The 25,365-nt window shown below is 41.1% G+C and overlaps 1 protein-coding gene across 2 annotated transcripts in view; it reads right to left on the reverse strand.

Moving 5' to 3' along the window:
- FGGY (FGGY carbohydrate kinase domain containing) overlaps positions 1 to 25,365 on the reverse strand; it is a gene marked incomplete at both ends in the record, with an annotated part of 393,087 nt that overhangs the window by 159,377 nt on the left and 208,345 nt on the right. For both annotated transcript variants that reach the window (XM_084243991.1, XM_084243992.1), the window contains one exon: positions 17,430 to 17,533. In XM_084243991.1, the coding sequence (XP_084100117.1) occupies positions 17,430 to 17,533 (104 nt within the window). The remainder of the gene's footprint in view (positions 1 to 17,429; positions 17,534 to 25,365) is intronic.

A 25,365-nucleotide genomic window follows, 5' to 3' on the forward strand; every position in this document is an offset into this window, starting at 1 on the left:
CATTCATTTAGAAGTATTCGTGTGTTCTATATGCTAGGCACTGTTCAAGGCAGTAAGGAAACAGCTGTGAAAAAACAAAAGTCCCACCAACATGAGATTTATAGTCTGGTAGAGTGTGGGATGGTAAAAATACATGAATATCCAAATATTTATTATGTCAGCTGTGATAATGCTATGTAGAAAATAAAAGAAGAATATAGAGGTTATATACTGTGGTGAGGACAAGTGTTATTTCATTAAAGGGTGGTTTGGGTGAACCCAATGATGAGGTTGCATTAAGTAGATACTGGAAAGGACAAAAGGATTGAAACATGTAGTAAGGAGTGATACAGGTAGAGAGATAAAAGCAAGTGCAAAGGCCCTGGGGCAGGAGTGTGCTTTTATCTTACGCAAGAAACAAAGGATCAGTGTAGAAGGAGTAGTGTGAACAAGGAAAGGGGAATAAATGGGGAATAGGAGTAAGGTATCGAGGCAAGAGAGTTTTTTCTCCAAGCCTCCCTTTATAAAGGAAGCTATTATAGCTTGTCACCTTACATAATTAAAAGAGATTTGATAATGTAGTTGAACAGGAAGACTAGCCAGGGAGGGAGGGGAAAAGAGCCATGGCTTGTGTATGTCCTCATTTATTGAAAGACCTATACAGTCATAGGTATAGTGGGGAAAGTTGCTTTATTTGTCTTCTATTAAATTTGTTCCATGAACTATTATTGTCCTGTGATGAAATTTCAGGAGAACCCATCGCATTCCTAAGCTCTTAAAGAATTGAAAAAAAAAATCCTTGGTTCATTTTGAAGCATTAAATGTATAACTCCACATACTGCTCTACTTATCTTGTAATACTGTAAACTCCCATCTCATCTAATTGAAAATTTCTTACTCCCACAGCTACAGCTTATTTCAGGCTTAGAAGTACAGACAGAGACAGTGGGGGCTGGGGAAGATGGGCTTGCTATGCTGCTTCTGTTTCCTCACTCTCCTCTGCCGCCTAGCTAGATGCTGCATGGACTCATCCACACAGAGGATGAGTGTCTCTCGGGAAGGTCTTACTTGACCGATGTGGTCATTATTCTTGATCTGGTTTCATTAAGTCCTCAGTGTGAGGTGCATGTCCAAAAATGTCTCCTTTCATATGTGTGTTTTTAAAAAAGTATTGATTTACAATACTACGTGTGATTCAGAGGTATAGGCTTATGCCTTTTCAGATGTAAATTACCACATCACACCCACAAGCAAGGCACCCAGAGTCCTCCACCATAGACCACTGGGTCCTCTTCACACACCCTGCTCTGATGACTTGCTATGATGTCCCCACTGAGATCCCATTCACCTCATAGCAGTCTATTTAAAGCGTTAGAGCTTGTGTTCAACCTCCCTCTCCCTTCTGTGCTTCTCAGCTACTGTTCTGCTGAGGACTCCCTTTCATTCTTATCCTTCAGGTGGTTTACCCATCTACTGGGGGGAGAGGGGCTAAACAACATCGCTCTTTCAGTTGACCCCTTTGGATGGGGTCCCATTTAAGATCCACTGAACTGGCCCCCTTGTGCCAGATGAAGCCACACACACCTTTGCCTTGTCATCAGTGTACACATTGTCTGTTTCCAAAGCAGCCTTTACCTTTTGGTTTGCTATCTCAGACACCAAAGTCAAATTCAGTCTCCCTTATTCCTCACCCTTGGCTTTTCCACTTTTATTTTATATCCTTAGGGTGTCTTTTAATACTAGTTTTACAATCCTTTAGCAAGCTTTTCATAGGTGGTCTGATCTCTGAGGCCTCTTCTAAAAACTCCAGGATAGGAAGAACCCTATTGCACATTCCTGCAACATGAAACTGGTACCAGAGTGTAGATGGTGGGAGAGGAGGTAGACAGAGGCTAAGTAAGTTAACCTTCATTTTTTGGAAAACGGAATCATCAAAGGCTTTTTGGGTAGAGTTCCAAGTCATAAAAGGTAATTAATTCCTGGATACAAGAGAGTCTAGCTTTGGGTATTACTTTTAAGTAACTTAATGAATCAAATTCCTTATGAAATGGAAATACATATAGGATCAAACCACCATAAAGTATTTAAAAGTACTAAGATATACTTACCTAATTGCCTGTTTTATGATCTCCAACCGCCCTCAGTTATTTACCAATAAATCTGGATAAATCATCACGCAAGCACTCAACTCTAGCTGGATGTAAACTTTAAGGCTGCTACTACACCCCACCCCTCTCCATCGTAGTATTGGAAATCTGGACCCTCAGAAATACATTAAAACAGTGTTTTGTGAGCACTTTTGTCTTATTCCGAATCTCCACTTTCAATACTTCACAGGCAACATATATAAATTGAAAGGCAGTGGCATGAGATGAATGGTCGACTCTAAGGAGAAAATGAAATAAGCAATTATTCCATTAAAGAGAGTATTTTATTTTTGTCCTGATTAAATCATCTTTACCACCTGGCTTCAGTTCAAATAAATGTGAATATGTAGGGGCAGAGTCCAACAGCCAGCAGCAGAATGTTCTGTGACTGACTCATTCATTTATTCCTTCATATGTCAAATGACTAGCTGACTGTGCCAAGTATTGAAAGATTGAAAGAATGGCAGCAAAATGTGCTTAACTTATGGTAGGAGGGGTACAGAAAGTAGCTAGAGTTTTGGCTCCCATTAAAACATAATTTTCCAACTTTTATGTATTCATTCAACATAGACATTAATATCTTCTATTAAATCATTCAATTAATTGATTCATTCTATTAATTAATTCAATCAATTAATCTTCTATTAATTCATCCAATTCATTCATTATTCTATTAATTCATTCAAAAACTGAATGTATGATTAAGTCCCAGGCACTGTGCTAGACACTAGGGCTACAATGTTCATGGGGCCCCTGCTTTCAGGAAGCTGACAGTGATGGAGCCCCCAGATTATGAAATGGGATTGTCAAATAATAGAACCCTTACTGTTCAAGCATCAGCTACTGGTAATCTGTCCTATAAGCTATAGAAGAGCATTTCCTCAATTTTGTAGAGTATATGCATTGAAATCCTCCAGCATGTATGTGTTCACTGGGGAATTTCTGTTACATTCTATTACAAAAGATCACCTAGCACTGTAATTTAAAATTACTGTGAAAGGTATTATGAATGCAGAAAGCGTACAAAACATGTGCATTTTAAAATTTAATAAATAAGAGTGTTTAAAAGGTTAGCAGATATGATAACTTAAAAAAAATCAAATGTATTTCTCTGCTCCAGCAATAACCAAATAGGAAATATAATAGAAAACTAGTTGCATTAAAGTCACTTTTTAGGAATCTGATTCCTTTGTATTATGGTGCTCCTTCATCATACATCAGTAAGAGCATAGAAAAACTTTGTATTTCCCAAGCAGATAGTTTTACTGTTATTTACTTAAAGGTGTATTTACTTATATGCCACTTCTTTTCACCAAAGGTGGAGAGATCTGAGCAATATTCCCTTAAAAGATAACCATGTCCAAATCTCTGCAACACATGAATATTATCTTACACAGCAAAAAAAGGATTTTGTAGATGTGATTAAATGAAGGATCCTGAGATGGGAAGATAAGCCTGGACCGTATATAAGGTACACTGTCAATCAATCCTTATTAGATAGATGCCAAGGGAGATTTGGCCACTGCTGAGGAGAAGACAATGAATGCCAGTGAGAGGCCAAGAATGAAGCAATATGGCCATAAGTCAAAACACATCAGCAGTCACCAGAAGGTGTAAGCAGAAGGTAAAGAACAGATACCTCTCTAGTACCTCCAGGGGGAATAAGGTCTTGTCCACACTCGATCTTGACTTAAGTGAATGTAAATTTGGACTTCTTGCATCCCAGACTATAGAAAATGAATGTGTACTGGTTTGAGTCACCAAATTTGTAGTAATTTGTTAACAGTTACAGGAAATTAATAGAAAAGGTTTAAGTTATTTTAAACACCCAAGTATATCAGAACAACACATAAACAAAAGCTATAATGTAAGATTAATGAGAATAAGGGAAATAGGACAAACAAAAGACTAAACATTTTAGCTTGTGTGTTAATTTTTAGCTCTGAGTGTTCTAGTTTGCAGGGTGAAAACAGTATGGTCAGTTGCACAGCTTTTACTACTTTTCCAATCCATAAATTCTAAAAAAAAAAAATCTCCAATGGGACTTTATATGCCATACAGTGAGTAACATATTAACTTATCAATATGGTTATAGCAAACACAGACATAATCTCCAATATATGGCTAATTTTAATATTTAATTTCTGTATTTCAAAAATAATTCAGACTTCTAGACAAGTTGCAAAGTAGTACAAATAGCTTTTTACACCCTTCACCTAGATTCTCAAAATATTTTGCATTGTCTACCTACCAACCTACCAACTCACATACACAGACACATTTTATGTGTAGAAATTTTTTATGAACCATTTGAAAGTAACTTGCAGATATTATGCTCATTTATTCCTACCTAAATACTTTAGCATGTATTTTATAAAAACAAGGATATTCTCTTATATAACCATTTAATTATTATATTAAGAAATAAATACTGATGCAATTCCATTATTTAATATACAGACCTCAGTCAAATTTCATAAATTGTCCACAAAATGTTCTTACAGTAAAAGAGAAAAAAAATGTGTTTCTAGTCTAGGATCCAATTCAGGATCACCCATTGCCTTTAGCTGTCATGGCTCTTTAATCTGGAACTCTTTTTGTTGTTCTTTGTCTTGTATGACCTTGACATTTTTGCAAGGCAAGTTATATTGTAGAATACCCCTCAAATTGGGTTTTAGCATTTCCACACGATGAGATTCAGGTTAGGCATTTTTTTGCAGGGCTATCACAGAAGCAATATGCCTCCATGACTACTGTGTGTGTGTGTGTGTATACCTTTGATAAGAGCCAAGGATAAAACATTTAAATTCTGTGTAAAACATACAGCTGTGTCAACAACAACAACAAAAAATCTCCATATAGCTATTCTGTTAAGAAATGTCTGAAACCCTGCTGTTGTCTATTCAGTTATCTCTGCTTCCTGAGCAGCAGTTTATCATAGCAGACTGTTCAAGACACTGCAGAGAAATCCTCTGTTGCATCCACCCTACAACCCTAGCACTTTGAATTGTGAATCGGCATTGATGTTATCTTCTAAGCAACTTTCAAATACACACATTTCTATCTCTCCTGCCATAATCTCAGACAAGCTACCATGATATCAACTCTCACCCTGACCCTGAACTCCTTCTATCTTATCTCCCAGGATCTGCTCTTGGGTCTTTTGAAACTGTATTCCAAAGCACAATTATTTCAATCCTTTTTAATTCAATTATGATACCCACTGTATTTAAACTCTTTCAGGTTTTCTTAAGACAAAACATCAAATCCTTCATGAAGCCTGCAAACTCAGTATGTCCTGCACCAAACTGCCTCTCTAGCCTTAACTTGTATTACTCCTACTTCCTACACCACCCCAAATCCCCAATTTCCCTTCCATTATCCAGTAGTATTCTCTTCTGGGGGTACTTTTCTCTCAAGCATCACACACAAAACCCCTTTCCTCCCTGTCAGATTCTGCTTAGTTACTTAATCAAATTATCTCAGTTCAAATATTCTACAATCTCTAATTGCTGGAATATTCTACCTGGTACTATTCTCAAATTTTGACTTCCAGTCTGTCTTACCTGGTCTATCCACCGAGCTGGCTGCCATACAGAAGCCAACCACCTCAATCTGTGTAAGTCACTTGGATTTATGCTTTGGAAGTGTTCTCTGCTTTATAACATTTACTTATACATACAGAATAATGTGAAAAACATGTGCACATGTGAAAGACTGGCAGTAAACTCATGCATCCTTCACAGTAAATACCAGCATCCCAAAGCCCGTCTGGAAGGCATTTTTTCCTCAACAAACACATCCCCAAATAGTAATTGAAGTTGTCCTGATATTTGTGGCAATTAGTCTCCTGCTTGTCTTTTTGGAGTTAGTGCCTATATAAACATTCCTAAAATATATTATTTTTCTTGCCTTTTCTGAACTTTACATAAATAAAATAATCCTGCACTTCTTTCCTATTCTTTTCACATAAAGTTGTTTGACTCATCTATGTTGTTCCTGTAACTGTAGCTCATTCATTTTCAATAGGTGCAGCACTGCAGGAATATGATTATTTTAAATTTTATTTGATTTTATATACTTTTTATATCATCTTTAATTTTTTGCACAATACATGCAATTTCCTCTTGGTTATAGTCCCCATACAATTCCCACCCCCCTTATTTTGATCCTACTCCCTCCTCCCCACAATTAATTATGTATTCTACCATAAAATTTGGGTTGATTGATTCAAGTTGACAGCTACTATGAACACCAATGCTATGGATACTATTGTATTGTCTCTGGAACACAGGTGCAACAGTTCCTCCTGCTTTTTACCTACACATGGCGTTGGTGGGATACGGGGCATGTGCCTGCTGAAATTTATCAAACAACACCATGTTGTTTTCCAAAGTAATTGAATCAATTTATATTCCCACCAGCAGGGAGTAAACATAAAACACTTTTCAAGGTAATTATATATTTCTCTAATTATTTAGCATCTATCTTCTCCACTAGACTGTAAGGTGGGCATCTAGTTTTGCTTGCCATTTTTACTCCAATGCCTGGAACAAAGTAGATGCTTCAAAACAGTTGACTGAATAAAAGAAGACATGCTAGATATGAAGCTTTAAGTATTCTGAATGTGAACACAGAGCCTATCTAACTTTAAAACCCCTGTCTCAATTACCACATAACCCTTATCTTAAGATGGTGATGACCATTTGTATACTACTTATTTCTTTCCAATGTAATGGTGGTAATCAAATGAGATTACAGGCTCGATCTAACAGAGTACATATTAAGGGTACACAGTGGTCTACTACGCTGCACCTGGACCCAAAGGTCCACAGATGGGATATGTGCAAGAAGATTGTCAATGGCAACTGCTTTATGAATGCATGTGGATTAAGATTACTTTGTAGAGGAAAATGGGGGTTTCAGATATCACTGCAGGGAAAACCAAGGAGACTAATTAATGCTTTCAAGTGCAAACTGCACCTGTGCCCCAAATATTCACCACCACAAACAAAAGCAGCTTGCTCCATACCCTGATCAACATTTTTAAATGCTTTTACCCAGGTGGCATCATCTTTCATCTGTCCCTGGGCTCAGGGCAGGGCTAGGCAGGGAGCTGGATTAAATGCTGCATTTCGGCTAGGCACTGTGGGTTCAGAAGTAAACTCTGACTTCCTATTTACACTGAAAGAACATAGGCCTTTGTGGTTTCCTGCTGAGTTCTGGTGTGTCTGCGTTTCGGTTTCTGGGTTTGTCTGCACAGAGCTGCAAATGAGGTCTCACTGTGTCACTTCATCCTGCTTTTCAGGAGAAAGTAAAAATTCTACAGTCTCTAATTGTTGGCAGATTCCAACAGTCTCAAATGCTGACTTCCTAGCCTGTCTGTACCTAAGCTTACCAAGACAGACTTTCTTTTGAAGTCATGCAGATTCCATGCCCTCAACTGGCAGGGACTGGCCTGTCCAACTTGACATACTTCATCTTACACCAATTTTACACTCACTTACTGCACTCTTACCTTCAGCAAAGGCAAATTTAGAGTACATCAATGTACAAGATGCCCTGCTTGGCCCTGAGGACAATGATGGAAATATGGCTACCACTCAAAAAAAAGCTTAAAGCAGATTTCCCCAAATTCCAGATTCATATAAGACTTACTGACTTATAAAGATGGGACCTGAGGACCCACATGTTTTTAAGCCCATCCCGAGGTACATTTGTATCCATTCATTGAGCGAACTACTGGCTGGCAGTTCAATGGAGAATTTGCAGTCACTACAGTAAAGAGTAATGCACGATCAATTCCTGTGATGAGCCAGACGTCCCCCAGCTGCAGGACCCCTCCATCTCACTAAAGATGAGTTGAGTGGAGACGCAGTAGAATTGGCTCAGGGGCTTACTCAGGTAGGTATTTGAGCCTTGGCCAATCACTTACTAATAGTGGGACCTTAGCGTCTCGTTTTCAAAGGAAACAACAGATACTCTGTCTCACAGAGTTACTCTGGCATCTACTTCCACAAAGCATTTCACAAACTCTAAATCACCAAGAAAAAACTAGTCTATTTATGATCACAGCCACTTTCATAAACAAGAAAATGAATCCAACCCGTAAGGTTTCTCTTAAGGAGTCAGAACCACCCTGTCTCCCTCTACCACCCCAAGCATTGCTGGTAGGGCCCACTCTCTCTTTTCAACATTAGCACTGTGGATTATGTGGTCCCTTTGAGGGTCCAGCAGCTATTTCTAAAACCAGAACTCAAAATTGAGCTCACTTCTGAGTAAGAAAGCAGGATACACTTATTGTACCATGTTGACATTTGTAAGAAATGGTAATAAAGGCCAGGAACCCAGCCAACCCTGGCTCTCCTGCCACATCCTAGCTCTGCAATATCTCTGACCTCAGTGCCATCATCTTATTCATGGAAAAATGTACTCTATGGGCCATTATGGGCCACTGCTTGCTAATGATATTCAACTTTCGTTTAATTTGAATATACTAGTATTACGTTTTATTTTGATGGGAAACATGCTTCTACATCTTTTTCTTTCATAAATTTATGCCACGAATTTATTGTGAGGATTAGAAATTTTATATATGGACTGTCTGGCAGAGAAGCTAGCACATGGTAATTATTTCATCAATTCTAGGTATCAATTCTCTTAAGCATAAAAACATCCCTCGCTCATCCTGAAAAGTTATCCTCAACAAATTTCTCTTCCTTACATAACATGCATAAAACTGACTGGCCTTTCCCTTTGAGAGCATTTCTTTTTCTTTTTAAGATTCAAGGTTTACATCCTTGAGATTGTGGTTTGAAGTTTACTAATTATTTCACTAGGGATACAAATTACTTGCTATCAAATTAGCATATCTCTTTAGGTAAATTTGATTTAAACTCTGTGTTGAATACCTACTATGTGCCCTAAAGAAAGAGCATAATGTAGATTTTCATAGGCTGCTCAGGGTTCATGGGGATGATAAAATGATAAGCATGACACTAGATCTGTGCACAGACTTAGGAAGGCCCACTGGCCCACAGGAGCACAGGAGTGGCTGTGCACCGGGGCCCTCAGGGTGGTACCTGATACTTATGAGGGCTCTACATGGCTGTCGTCAGCATCTTTTTTTCATGAACTGTCACGTGAACTTCTGGAAAAGCACACATGCTTCTGTCACTGCTAGGTCACCTCACCAGCCACAGTATCAGAGTCATCCACATAGGAGATGAGTGGTAAATAGGAATGGGGGAGGAATCAATGTGGTTTTCATTTCATGCTCTTCCAAATGAATACAAAAACATCTTCAGAGTTGGGAAGCAAGGCTGCATGTCTTCAAATTGCTTAATTCAGTATTTGACCACAGAGCAGCAGGGAAACAGGGAAGAATAAATAAGAAGTCTCATAAATACTCTCCTCCCAGGGGATGATGGTGACAAGTGATGTTGTTTACTTTTATTGTTATCATAAGGCTGGTGGCCTCTTGAAAGGCAGTGATTTGAAAGAGAGGGAAGAAGGGAAAATGAGAGCAGTGTGGTTGAGCTTCTATCCAGCCCTAATTTCTTTACAGCTCTTATCAGGCATTGGGGATGCTCGGCCTTGTAATCGCTCTACCCCCATTTCCACAAAGCATGTGTGCATGTGGCCAACCCAGGCCACAGCAGATGTCAGATCTGTGCTGAGAGCTGACAGAGGAGCTCCGGAATTGACAGCCTGAGTTGGAAGCCCATCTCTAGAACTTACTAGCTTTGTGATAGTGGGTAAGTACTCTATATGAGCCTCCGTTTCAGTCCCCATAAAATGGAAGGACAACTCTGATATCTGCACCAGGTTATTATGAAGATTTCAAAAAATAATATACTCACTCTTTTTAGCCCATGATAAGTGTCAGTAATACTACCCTCCATGGCTGCTCATGTTATGCTGTTCTGTTCTGCTGCATCTACCATTCTCCCAGGCCAGTGGCTACTTTTTGTGAAAAGTTGGGTTCAGGCCGTTGACCCACTCGCCACAAGGAGTTTGTGTCAGGATGCCTTGTTCTACCTGACATTGCTGGCCCTCTACCTGACATTGGTAGCCCTCCAGAAACATGGGACCAGATGGTCCTGCCTGGCTTTTATAGGAGTGAAATGGCTGGATCGCACAGGTGAGATTTTTAAGATACTCCTGTTTTCCAAAGAAGCTGCACCATTTCACATTCCTACCAGCAGCATGTAAGGGTTTCAGTTCCCCACATCCTCACCACAACTTTGACCCTTCTAATAAGCACGTAGTAGACTTACTGTGGTTTTATTTTGCATTTCCTTAATGACTAATGATGTTTAGCATCTCAGGTTCTTAGTTGTTCAAAACTTTACTTTGTCTGCGACAACGTTTGCCCACATTTGACCTGAGTCTGCTCTCCTCCTCTGAGCCTTTGAGAGAAGCTATTTAACTGAAAGAGAAGAATAGGGACTCTGCAGTCAGTCCCTTAGAGAGTTCGAACAAATGTCCCCTTCCTGCACATGGTGTGACACACATAACTACTCTTTGGCTGAGTTTCCTGACTTGTGAAATGGGGACAATAAAGTTGCCTAGCTCATGGGATCCTCCAGCTGACTGCCCGACGTAAAGGTTTAGCACAGTGTCTGTTGATGGGGCTAGTTCTGACAGTTGCCTGCCATAATGACCAAGGCTGATCTCCAGCACAGCATAGAAGTGTCCCGCCTCAAATGCCAGGAGAGGAATCCATTGAGTTTCCTAAGAGCATGATATGTCTCTTATTGCTCCTTGAACTGCACTGACCCTTTCCTCACCAAATCAATGTGGAGCACATAGTCTGTTTGCAGGGTCCACAGTTACCTCAATATAGTCTCTGAACAATGCTGGGTACTAAAGGGACACCAGTGCAGGTCCTGGTCAATGAAGAGGGAGCAGAGCAGAGCACCCCAATCCTTTCACTGGTGGGCGGTAGGGTCACAATGTTGCTATTTGTTATAACCAAATTCCTTCCCTTTCCATCTCTCTCACTGACCCCTGAAAAAGCTACCTGCTAAAGACACCAGGGCAGAGACACTGGGCCCAGGTGCCCTCTCCCCATTTGCTGTGGTATCATGTCAAAAGCAGATCATTACCTCAGGGCCTGCAGCTATTCTCCTTTCCTGGGATGCCTTCTCCATGGGCCTGTCTAGACCCACATCCCAGCCAGGCCTCAGTGGAAGTCAGCTGAAGGTTTTGTGAACACAAGGGAGAAAAACAAAGTGGAGAAGAGGAGGAATTTCAGAGTCTACTGCCTAAAATTGGACTGGCAGGAAGAGTGTCCTGGTGGGGTCAGGACATGCAAATACCACTTTCTATAGGAAAACTTCCTTGTAGGTGGAAGACTCAGACAGGCCCTTCTCCATATTCCCAAGGCACTCCAGTTATGCATTTACCACAGTAATTACCATGCTGTGCTGAAGTCATCTCCTCTGCTCTGCCCTTCGCAATAAAGGCAAGCATGACACTTTCATTTGTCTTAATAGCCTTAGCCCTTAACTGGGCAAATACAAGAAAATGTTTTCCTAATGAGTTAATGATTTAACAAATGATTTTTGAAAATAAACTAATTTTAGAATAGTTTTTGATTTACAGAAGACTTGTGAAGGCAGTACAGAGTTTCCATATTCCCCACACCCACCTCCCATTATCATTAATAGCTTTAAGTACATATTTTACACTAAAAGAATGACAATGACATCTTATCACTAACTAAAGGCCTTACCACATTCAGATTTCCTTAGTTTATGCTAATTTCCTTTTCCTGTTGTAGGATCCCACAGAACTTTTAATTGCTCACATTTGTTTAAGCTCCACTTGACTGAAAATTTCTTACATTTCCCTTGTTTTTTACATTTCCCTTGTTTTTTGATGACCCTGATAGTTCTGACAGTTTTTTGATGACCTTGATCAGGTATCTTACAGACTGTCCTTTAAATAGGATTTGCCTGATGTTTTTCTTATGAATAGGCTGTGGTTTATAGTGTTTATGGAGGGAGATCACAAAAGTCAGTGCCATTCTTGTCACATTGTATTAATGGTGCATATTATCAAGGTGATCTTGATCACCCTACTGAAATAGTATTTGTCACCTTTTTCCACTGTAAAACTACTTTTTCTCCCTTTTTATACTGACCTCTTTAGAATGAAGTCACACTAAACAGTCCATATTTAAAGAGTGGGGTGTTTTTTATTTCCCCAAGAAGGGACTATTGACATAATTTCTTGGAATTCTTCTGCAAACAAGATTTATGTTTTCTGCTAATTTATTTACTTAATCATTTATATCAGTATGGACTCACAACATTTATGTTATGCTTTGCATTATAATCTAATACTACTTAATTTTGCTGCTCAAATTGTTTCAGTTTTGCCACTGGAAGCTCCATCAGCTATATTCAGTGTTATTTTGACAAAAATTTCATATATTTTTAGCATTTCCTTATACTCTGGTCCTATACGATGTTCCACGCTCATCTCATCTAGCATCTACCATGGTCCTAGTGTAACAGGGTGGTCCCCAGGAAAGGGGGAGGTTCCCTGCCCCACCCAAGGGAGGGTGGAGCTGAGCAGGAAGAGGAGAAGCTGCAGAAGAGACTGAGGAAGGAAGGAAGCAGGATGGAGCCAGAAGGAGACCTGGAGGAGGCGCATGGAGCCTAGAGACACGTGAAGAAACTGCGCTTATCTTTTGGTCGTGGACTGGGTGACACAGATGTGGGTGAGACCCGTGGGGAGGTGACAATGGCAGCTTTTATCTTGATGTTGATTTTGCTCTTTTCCTTCTGGGCTTGTCTGGTTGTTTCTGACCCTTTTCTGTGGGTCCCCACTGGAAGATGCTTTAGACTTGTGGCAGGCTTTGGGGCCTTGTTCTGGGCCAATCCCATATGGACGGAGTTTTACCCACGAGGGGATGGGTAACTCTGGATGCTTCATTTAGAAACTAGACTCTTTGCCTTACCTGTATTGTTTCCTAGTTTTATTAAAGTTCCTTCCCATTAAAGTCTCATATGTTTTGTGTTGATGCGGCGGATGGCAGAACCCATTTAGAATAGGCAGGTTTGCGGGGTTTGGGCTGCCCCTCTCCCTGCCCTATAACACTAGGATTAACTATTTCTCCAAGGAGTCTCAGCTCTTTGTCTTGCAGAACAGTATTGGAAACCATGATCTGGTCAACAGGTGTGCTTGGAGAAACAAGCTGTTGGGCATCCTCATCACAGGCCTCTCAGCTGTCAAGGATAGGAGACATCTGTTTATTGACTTGTATACCTGCACATGTCTCAACATATCTCGATGTAGAGTTAAGCTAAACATGAGTTCATCCTGATTACCACTTGGATCATTCTAGGCATCACAAATCATTTTCAATACTAACACCCTGTTTGGCATTTTGTGGTAAGTACAAAGCCAATATGTTTACGAAGGTTACATTTAAGCCTCAAAACAACTTTATGGTAAATACTATTGCCCACATGAACAGATAAAGAAAGGGAGGTAACTTGGGGCCTCCCTGGTGGCAAAAGGAGTTAAAGTCTCAGCACTATATAGCTATCTGCAGCTACTGCAGCACGAGTTTGATCCCCAGTCGGGGAGCAACCCACATGGCGCAGCAGACCTCTCCTGTCTCACCTGCTGCTCCTCTCAGCAGTGTATTTCGGTCAATCTACCTATTCTGTTCCCCACTCTGTGTCTGGTGAATCCTCTCACCTCTCACTCCCCTGGCCTGCACTCCAGTTCTTGTATGCAAAAATAAATAAATCTTTTAAAAAATACAAATTGAGAAAAAGAAATGGACGTATCAAAAGATGAAGCATCTTACCTAGACTCACGTAGCTAACATGTGAGTCCATGTTGGTGAAAATCTATGCCTGCTAAGTGACAGAGAACCACCATTCTACATTCATCTAAGACTTTGCAAATATTTCAGTTCTGAGTGATTTTAAGATGCAGGTGTAATTCTCAGCTCTCACCAACTATTGTTCTGTTCAAACCTCACTTTGTCAATGCTTCCCCTCTTCCCGGGGGTCCCTCCCCATCTGACATGTTAACTGAAAGACAAGTTGCCAAGTTACAAGCTGATCTGACAGCTCGAGAAAAGGGGTGCTGGAATGATGGGGAGGATCAGCTGCCTCTGACCCTGTGACTTTTCCACCTCTGGCTAACCCCTGCTGTGTATTATCTTGGGTTTTGGTGACTTGGTAGTAATTAACTCTGAGGCAGCAGCTTTGCTTTCATGGAGTTAAAAAAAAGTACAGTATTTTTTTCTGTTAATTAAATCATCTACAACGAAGATAAATGTGCAGCCCACACTTGCACTTGCATCTTCTAAAATATCAAAGGCCTGATTAGTAAGTCTTATGTTCAACCTCAGGCTTTTTCTCCAGATTCCTGGAAGTAGCAGGAACTTGGATGAAGGGAGTTTTTAAGTACTTGCCAATACTTGCGTACATGGACATTCATTCATTCAATTGTTCATGCATTTATTCATTCATGCTGGGTGATCTAGGAATCTGGGGCAAGCATAAAATGTTCATGAGAGTTTTGTCTCAGTAACCCCACTGAATTGGAAACATCAACACTGAGCAGACAGGAGAAAGAGAATCTTTCAAACAAGGTTGAAAACAACGTTTTGAAAAACCCAGAGTCCCCTTCGTTCCCTGTGTTCTGTTTGGTGAATTTTTCTTGACAGTTGGTGGTTTTATTTGCCAGAACCACAACAAAGGGGGTCCTTGAGTTTCCCTGGGAGTGTTTCCTCAGGCCTGCACCCCTCCTCGACCTCACAAAGGTGTTATTGTTGCTGGCTCGCTGGGCACCCAGCACCTGAGCAAGATCAAAGGCACCCTCCGATGCCAGCATGACCACAGTCTCGCCCTCACCACATAACATTAAAGCTGATGATTAATCCCCTTGGCCCAGAAGGTCCCTTCCCACTCCTGAGTACAAAGCAGGGTGGAGGTGGGGACTTGACTTTCAGCACAACACAACCATAATAAAATGGCATTTTATGGCCCTCATTCATTGCAACCAACTGCAGCTGCCCATCAAACTCATTAAAGCCCAAACAGTTGCTTCATGGAAGGAAAGTTTAATGGGCATCATGCCCATTTCTGAGTGCGCACTATGGATTAGGTATGTATATATGCAGTTCATGTTATCCAGGGCCCTCTGAGAGTGGCATTGTCACCCCTTCTGTGATGGACACAGAATCTGAGGCTCAGAGAAGCTAATAGCTAGCCTCAGGCCAAATGGTGCATAAACAGTCACTCAAATTCCCACTGGAGATACCGAAGCACATGCTCTCCATTCTTCTATGGGGACAAAACACAGTGGCATCAGGAGGATGTGCTTGGGAATCCCATGGAGCTAGAGGGGAATGCTCAGCTCTAGCGTACTACTTTTGTGAACATAGGAAAACACTGGAGTTTTTTTTTAAATCTCTTGTTGCTTCATTTATAAAATGGATACAGGGGGACAATGGCAGTATCATCCACCTTAAAATTGAAGGAGACTACGAAGCAGACTTCACTGAGTCATTCACACTCATTTAGATTTGCTTCTGCTCAGAAACGTGAACTGAGTGGGGTATACGTGTCTGAATTCAGACTTCGCAGGAGAAACTGGATTTTATATGTCCCTATGAAAATAGGAGGTATTTCAATAGGTTAAATCGATAAAGACAAGCTGACTGGGTTAGATCCATGTCCAAGGAAACAAGGGTTGGCTGTCCTGGGGTACAACTCCTGCAAGAAGAGCCTTGCCCTTCTGCAGATCTTCCCTTTAGGGACACCTAAGCCTTAGAATAGGCCAACATGGAAAAGAAAGGCCATGGAAGCTTTGTGCAGAGAAACAAACAAAAGGAACTTATTGGTGGGGAGAGGTGCCCAAGGCAGTCTATGTCTTTAAAGTCCTGCACAGATGTCCCTTCAGCCTGGACCCTGTCACTGAATCCCTTCGGTCAAACTTAGTACCTGTTAGTAATCACCATTGATCTTTCTAGGGCTCAGTCTAGGTAGAACATATCACACAACTTCATCCCATCATCACAAGACTACAAGAGAGGTTACCGCAAAGCTTGACATATTGTAGACAGGGTATCTGACGCTCAGAACAGTTGAGTGCCTTGTCACTGCACCCCCACTTAGTAAGCTGAGGAGCTGAGATTGGGCACCAACAAGCTGGTTCCACTATCAATCAGTGAAATGGGAAGTTGTGTGCAAACACTTTGCACAATGGCTGGCACACAACAGGCACTCCAAATCACAAGTTCAATCTGAATATATATATTTGGGGGCCTCATATTGTCTTATAACAATTGTTACAATTCTCTTACCATGGGAAGTCCCGCATCTTCCTGATGTCTCCAAGGTTTAGAACAGCTCCAGATACAAGGGCAGGGATCAGTAAATAAATTAAAGTATCAATATTTACTCGACCAAATTACTGAAGAGTAAAAAAAAGGCTCACTAGTGCCTACAGCAACTAAACAGAGATTCTTGTGGCACACGAATCCATCCACAATTGCAGATTTGGGCCTGGAATGAATTCCACTCTGACCCTCACTCATCTCCCTGCTCCTCCCCCATTTACATTCATTCCACCCGCCCCCCAACTATTTCACTCATCTGGGAAAGATCCAAGGAGTCGTCCATCTCAGTTTAACAGAGTAATGACTTTTAAATAAAAATATGGTAGAAATGGGTACTTATCGAAATGGAATGCTTTCAGACTCATGCATTTAAAGAAGATATAAATTTTAGGGCAGGCACTAAATTTTAACTGCAATCTTGGAGAAAGCCTTTCCACTAATTCATGGAGAAAAATTAACAAAGTGAAAATTGCTTATCAGTGTTCTTTTGAAGTCATGATACGCAGCCTAATTCTATAGATCATCAGGCTACTCCCAGGGAGATGGATTTATATTGATTGAGAGAGCTCAGTGGCCAAGGAAAACAGACACCCTTGTGCAGAGAAGCCTCGGTTTCCCATTAGGGACAAATCCCTCTGTGAGCAAGGCGCTGCCACCTTGGATCTGATTTCATACCTCCCTCCTGGGCTCTCTGGCCAGGGTGATGTCAAAGGCAGATTCAAGCCTCTCCACATTTTTCAAAGACTTGGCCCCTGGAAAAAGATGATCTGAGTAAGGCTGTAGGAGGGAGGGCTGGGCTTCCGGCTAGACAGAGCAGGAGGCAGAAAGGGGATAAGCTGAGAGGGCCAAAGAACAGGCCCCACAGATCTCCTCCTGGCTCCCCTCTCCCGAGTGTGGTGGCCCCGCCTTCAACCTGGCAGACTCACCGCCATATGACAAGAAGATGTTCCACAGATGACAGCCAGCCGTGACGTCACTGGCTGTCCCTCACAGGCAAGGCCGTGCCCCCTCACATCTGCTCCAATCACTCCTATGAGAAAGCAAAAACAAAACCCTCTTTATGAAAAATGGAAAAGAAAGCTAAAAAGAAGTATAAATCATTCCTTTTTACTTAACAGCCAAACCACATCGAGAAAGCATTCCCTGTGTAAGCCCAGCTCAAAGAGAAGCAAAAGAGCATACTTGCCTGCCACGAGGAAACCTGCTCTGCTCTGACTTTATTCTGGTCAGTGTCTGACACTGAAATACTAAATAACCATAATTAAAATAATCAAAGCAGCAGCAATCAGTGACTTGGGGCTCAGGAAACACGAGGCCCTGGCTGAATGTTCACATACACAGTCCCATTTTACATGAGCCCTGTCAAGTCCCCGTTACTCATGCCACACATATCTGCAGAGAAATTAAACTAGACAGAGGTTGAGGGACTTTTTCAGGGCCACACTTAATAAGGAGCAGAGCTGAATGGGGTCTGATTGAGTACATCACATTCCAGCCTCAAAGTAGGCAGCAGAATAGTTGGATGATCATCTTTCTAACATCGTTAGGTCACCATTCTTACTACCACTTTTGCAGAGCTCTTGATGTAAAGGACAGGATGACTGACAATGAGTTCCTGTTAAAAGAATGCCAAATAACTGAGCGTTTCCCGTCATGGTATTGACTCAGTCTTCTTCCCATAGATTGTATTCTTAGACACCTGCTGGGTAAGTGCAGTTCAAATGTGATGCCAGAAAGAGTGGTTAAGCCTAGATTTGTCCCTTATTTATTCAAATATCCAACAAGCCCCTCCTATACACAAAACCAGTAGGCATTATGTGGTAGCCAAGACGTGATCATTCCTGACTACAACACGGGCAGGAGGTGAGAAGCACCCAGGGCAGGGTAAAGAGATGGAGATGCAGGAGAGGACTGTTCCTGTTGTCCTCCTCAGCACCACACAATGCTACTTTTGCTCTCGATCTACAATACTTAATGTCCTTGCCCACTTCAAGACCCTTGCATTTGCTCTTCCCTCTGTTTGAAATGCCATTCTCCAGCCTCTATCCCAGTTTATTCCTAACTCAAATGCTACTTGCACAGACTGTTTTCCTGATCCTCCAGAAAAGATAGTGTCTCATGCACCCCTGGACTCCCCCAGCACACAAGACACTAGCAATTTTCAAAGATCATGCATTCTGGCCTATCCCTTTGAATAAAAGTTGCACAAAGCTGGTGCTGCCTCATCCAGGTGCTTAGCATTTCAGCCTCTACCACGATTGCTAGGACAGAGCAGTGACAGCACAAAGGCTTGGGAATGTAAGGATAGACAAGTTCCTGCTCTTGGGGTTCTCACAGTCTGGGGGAGGAAAAGAGCATCAAATGGAGCACTTCACTGCAGGCAGATCACCACAGGACTGAAAGGACCACAGGGGAAGCTGAATATACCTGTAGGGGTGCAAGGAAGTGTGTCTATGCTACTCAGCATGACTCAGGTAAAAGGGGGATGAGGGTGTGTCCTCCAGCCAGAGAACCCCAGATATTGAAGGCACTGGCTGCTCCACAAGCAGACCTTTCCAGAAAGAGGGACCAGAAAAAGTCAGTGACTGGCTTCTTATATTTCCACAATTTTCTTGTTTTTTTTTCCCCAGTGCTTTTTCCAAATTCTGCCTTCCTAAGCACAGCAACTTATGAACCCCTGTGACTGGTCTGAGGGCCAGCAGCAGGAGGATTCAGGCTCTGGAACATTCTGGGCAGGCTATCACATTAAGGCAGTCCCAATAACCAGGAGACTGAGATGTGCAACTGAGCCTGTGGGAGCTCTGGGATTTTATGCTCTCAAGCCCTCTGCTCTGCTCAACATGGAGGGGCTGCCTCTGGATGGCAGTGCCCAGCCTCACAGTCTGCCAAGGTCAGCCCTTTTGGATGCTGAGGGCTGAAGGAGCGGAAGCCAGAGAACGTGTCCTCTTCCCATGTCAGGTGACTGCTTCTCCTTCGTGACTTCAGCTCTGCTGACAAGGCCACCAATGCTGCAACATGTGCTTGTGTTCCCTGCCCTTGAACTCTGGGAATTGCACCTCCTTCCTCTGTCCCTCCAGCCTAAGCGTAGTGGCAGCTTCTACTTTTGCTGGTCTCTGGCTTACTTCACAGGGAATAGCTCTTACTCCACTATCTGGGTCACCATTTTTGAGTTTTAAATCCCCTTTTTTACATACTAGAGAGATTTACAATTTTCTTGCTAACCCTAAGTGACACATCTTCCCATTGAGGACACAGAAGCTTCTGGACAGGAAGAAACCCTAGAGAGGGGCACACTTTAACTGAGCTCTTTTTGCTTGTTCTCTGAACTTGCCTCATTTATTATTACAACAACAAAATGTGATTAATACTATTATTATCCTCGTAGATGAGGAAACCAAAACTCAGAAATGAGAACTTAACCAAGGTCACAGCACTCACAAGGAACAAGGCTGGATTCATGCCCAGGCAGTGTGACGCCAAGCTGCTAGTTCTTAGAAACCAAGATAAAAGCCCAAGAGCAGGTGGTCAGTGCTTACTTATTCTGTCAATCTGAAAATCCTGGTGTCTTAAAGATGTGGATTCTGAGACCTTTGAAGAAGAAATGTATGAGTGATGTTTGCTTGTTTCTTCTCCAGTTAGCAGTTTTATTGTCATATATCTATGCTCATAATCTGAGAATGAGGGTGTTAGACTGAGAATATAATGGAATCTGTAGACAGAAAAGATTTGTCATAAAGTAACAATATAGTTGTGCTGATACTGAGGAAATGTTTAAAAATGAAAGTCTGTTTGATAGTAGATACATTATCACCGAGACTACCACAGTAATCACCACCATCATCATCATCGTAGCATCATCATCTGAACTCTTTCTCAAGGGAAAGATAGAGTCTGTCTTCCTTTCTAGCAAACATATCAGACATTTAAGACAGGCTGCGTAGTTGGCTACATTTTTTTTTTAAAGATTTATTTATTTATTTATACAAGCACTAGGTACAGTCAGAAGCGCGGGAGGGTGAGAGAATTAACCAGAGCCAGAGCAGGGAGCAGAATAGGCAGAGGACCGAAGTACACTGCTGAGGGGAGCAGCGGGGGGCATGAGAGGTCTGCGTGCCATGCGGGACCCTCCTCTGGTGGCCGGGGAGCAGCCGGGGATAGAACCGGCACAGCAGAGGCTGCGGGCAGCTTCGCAACCCGGTGCTCAACCGCTGCGCCACCGGGGAGGCCTGGGCTACATTTTTAAATTTTATCACATTTAATCTTTATAACATCCCTATAACCTAAATATTACTTTGCTTCTTTCCTTCAACAAATGCAGAAGCAAAGGATCAGAGTGTTTAAGTAACATGCTCAAGGACACCTAGAAATAAAAAGCATGCCAGGACTTGACCTCGTCCTATCTGATTCCAAAGCCCATGTTCCTTTCTATACGCTCTCACTTGATGACATTATCATTCTCTTACACAAAGGAAATACAATTTTTTGAGTAGCTCACCTTGTGATATTACTAAGAGCCAAGGTTTCAGAGTTAGAAAATCTAAGTTTCAGTCCCAATTCTCTCGGAAACTACATGAAAGTTTGAACTATTCCTTCATATTCACAATGAGAGAAGCAGATGGAAAGAGTCCTTTTTCAGCCATTCTCCACAAATATAAGCATTGCATCTTCTAAGATACAAGGTAAAATGTCTCCTTGTTTGGAAGCATGAAGGCAGAGAAAATCTCTAGCTCAGAGGGGCCGTCCCTGAGACAAGAGGCGCAGAGCAGGGAGAGCAACAAAAGGCAGCAGGAGCTTTCTCAAGTCTGCAGAAACATATTTCACAACCCACAGAGGAGCCACGGCTGCATGTGTACATCAGGACACAATTCACATGGCGAGGTTTCGACAAGTGCTGCTCTCAGCACTGCTGGGGCTTCCACACGACTGCATGAGCACCAGTCTATTCAGCATTCCACAGGAGGTTTATAAAGGACAAAGTTAGCAGCGGAAGAAACAGGCACCAAAAATTAAAACATCGTGAGATACTCATCTGTGCTTTTCCTAAACCTTGAGCAATGCTCAGCTGATGGTAGTTGCTCAATAATTTTATTGAAAGGAAAAAATAAAGAGCATGAAAAACAAGTTTACTGAGGCAATGAATCAATGCAGGGCCTTCTATTTAATGATTCTTACCCCTTAACATTCACAAGAACATAGATCCTATCAAGGGATCACTATCAAAACAAAAAGAAAAATTGAAACATTATGAACAGCTCTTTTTTTCACCTTTAGTTGTTCTCTCTCTCATGCATCCAACCATCCATCTTCCCACCCAAACACTTATCGAAAATCTACTCTATTTATGTAAAAGCAAAAGCGACTTCACAAATACTATGATTAAGAGTACGTTATCCTAATTATAATAAAGTAAAAATTCAAAATCAACAAGCAACTATAAAGTAGAGATACACTGGAAGGAGAAGGGAGTATGATCAAAATAAGGGGGGGTGGGAATTGTATGAGGACTATAACCAAGATGAAAATGCATACATTGTACAAAAATGAAAAATGATGTAAAAATATTTAAAAATAGGGCCTCCCCGGTGGCGCAGTGGTTGAGCGCTGGGCTGCGAGGCTGCCCGCAGCCTCTGCAGCGCCGGTTTGATCCTGGGTCGCCGGCGAGGGTCCCACATGGCAAGCAGACTTCTCCTGCTGGACCCACTTCTCCCCTCAGCAGTGTATTTCATCAGTCTGCCTGTTATGTTCCCAGCTCTGGCTCTGGTGAATTCTCTCACCCTCCCACGCTTTTGACTGTACCCAGGCTTGTATAAATAAATCTTTTATATATATATAATATATATAAAATATATATAATATATATATAATATATATATATAAAATAGGGCCTCCCCTGGTGGTGCAGCGGTGGAGTGCTGGGCTGCGAGGCTGCCTGCAGCCTCTGCAGCGCCAGTTCCATCCCCGGCCACCAGTGAGGGTGCCACATGGCGTGACAGACCTCTCCTGCTGTGCCTGTTGCACCCCTCAGCAGTGTGTTTCATCACTCTGCCTGTTCTGTTCCCCTGCTCTGGCTCTGGTGAATTCTCTCACCCTCCCGCGCTTCTGACTATACCCAGTGCTTGTATAAATAAATAAATCTTTAAAAAAAATAAAATAATTAAAAAATAAAATTTACATTCCTCAAGAAAAATAATATGTTATCCTGTAATTTCTCAAGCCATATTGCTTTGAAAACTTTAAAGGGTTATAGAAGAAAAACATACCAAGAGCTAGCATTTGTCTTATACTTATCTCATACTAATAAATGCAAAATATTTTATAACCTGCAAAGCTAGTTGCAAACACCAAAGCTTTCATTTAATTTTTAGTAAAATGTACAGCTGAATAAACTGATTTCAGAGAAGTAGAGTAACTTAGTCAAATTTATTTAGCCATTTAAAGGCAGAGATAGGATTTAAATAAAATTTTCAGTCCTGTAGTCTGAAGGTTTTTCCCTATTTTTGAAAAATAAAATGGTGTCCTATGTATGTGCTGGGGACTTGAAGAAGACCCTCTTGGAATAAGCAACTCAGGCATTTTCCCATTTTGGGCATTACCTAAGACCACATATCACCTCAAGTCTCCTGATTCTGATGTTTGGAAGAATGCGCAGTATTTTGACTAAACTAAGAGGTTTGTAGACGCCCTGTGGAGAATGCTTTCTGGAAATCACTGCCCTCATGTATGCAAAGTCTGGACAGTTTAAGCTCCTGGAATAATAAAAATCACATCAAAGATGCTGTCTCTGCAGTAAAACAAACAACAGTCTATATGCAAGAAGACCTGAATTCTATTCTTTTGGTTATTCATTTATGTTACTTGGAATACAGGATGGGAGTAAGTACTGTAAAGCTGTGCTTAAAAACATGGACCCATTCATCATGTGGCTTTTGACTTCTTTTATCATCTTTATGACTCAGCTTCTACATTTGTGCAATTTATAATTGATATAAAATTAGCATATCAGTTTTGGATGTACAAACATAATGATTAGATATTTGTATATCAAAATGGCCACTACAAGTCTAGTTAACATTTTTCACCATACATAGTCATAAGACTTTTTTTCTTATGATGAAAACTTCAAAGATCTATCCTCTCAGCAACTTTCAAATATATAACACTGCATTATCAGCTATAATCACTATGCTACACATTACACGCCCATGAGTTTGTAACTCGAAGTTTCAACCTTTTGACCCTCTTGACCCATTTTGACCACTCCCAACATCCCACTGCTGGCAACCACCAGTATGTTTTCTGTATCTTCGAATTCAATTTCTTTTTTTTCAGATTCATATAAGTGAAGTCACACTGTGTTTATATATTTCTGTTTGACTTATTTAAGTTAGTCTAATGTTCTCAAGGTTCTTCTATGTTGTCACAAGATTTCATTCGCGTTTAATGACTGAATAATATTCCATTGTGCAGTTATGTATTGATTATGATAAAGATATGTCCTGAGAAATGAAACATTAGTGATTTCATCACTGTGAAAAAGTGATAGAGTGTAATTACACAAGCCTATAAGAAACAGCCCTTTACACATCCAAGCTGTGTGGTCCACACTATCGGGACCATTGTTATACATGCATTCCATCCATTAACCCAAAAGTGGGGAAACTATGCCTGATCATACCACATTTTCTTTACCCCATTTTCACAAATTGAATACTCTTCTCCTTGTAGAACTGTTATAAAGATTAGATGTGTTGACATATGTAAAGAGCTGTCTAACAGAACATTCTGAGATGATGGAAATGTCATTCATCTGCAGTGTATAATATAGTCACCAGACACACATGACAATTGATTACTTAAAACATGGCTAGTACACCTGAGGACCTGAATCTTCTATTTTAGTTAACTTCAGTAGCACCTGTAGTTAGTGTCTATACTATAATGGACAATGCAGGTTGGATTACACCCAACACTATAAGAATACGTGTTATTTTTATTATTCTTGTTATTATGGGTGTCCTCAAACAGAGGTTTGAGTTCCACTTTATCTGCCCTTGAGCAAATGCCTTGATCTCTAGAACCTCATTTTCATGTCTGATGATTCGGGATAGCAGTATTTACCCTACAAAATTGCTGTGGGGATTACCTGAAATGTATGTGGAATACACCAACGCTGAAAGTAATCAGGAATTATTATATCCAGGGCTTCAAGAAGTGCTTGACACAGCAGTTTGCCACATAGAGTCTTCTCCTTATTTCTGAAGGCCCTTTGCCCCCCATCCCACTGAGCATTTGCTCATATTGTTCTCTCTGCCTAGAACACACTTTCCACTGTTACACAGAGAACTAAATCAACCGTCCTCCTTTGAACTCCACCCTGACACTTACTAGAACATGAGCAAACTGTGGCCAGAGCAGCCCTTGAAACTTCAGGGGCTCACTAATTTTGTTGTTGGTGTAGCTGTTCAATAAATGAATGACTGTATACCACAAGACAGGTATTAGAAAGGGCATGTTGTAGAAAAAGGTAGGCATGAACAAATACTTCGCATCTTAAATATGACTGAAGGTAAAAGATACTGAAGTGTTTTGAGTGACAAAGCATGAAGAGTAAAGTTATTCCTGGAGTCTCACAGCACACCTTATTTAGAATTGTCAGAATCTTTGGTAAAGAGTAAACGTCCTAACATCCTGATGATTATTGAAAGACTGCAAATACTGTGTTCAATTCTTACAATTACCTTGAGAAGTAGTTATTATCACGCCATTTTACTTATAAGGAAAATGAAACTAAAGTTTTTCAAGGAACCTGTCCAAGGTCCCTCAGGGCTAAAGTGGGGAAGAGGTAGTCAACTCTAAAGCTCA

Source organism: Talpa europaea (assembly GCF_964194135.1).
Source record: "Talpa europaea genome assembly, chromosome: 9".
Lineage (NCBI taxonomy): Eukaryota > Metazoa > Chordata > Mammalia > Eulipotyphla > Talpidae > Talpa > Talpa europaea.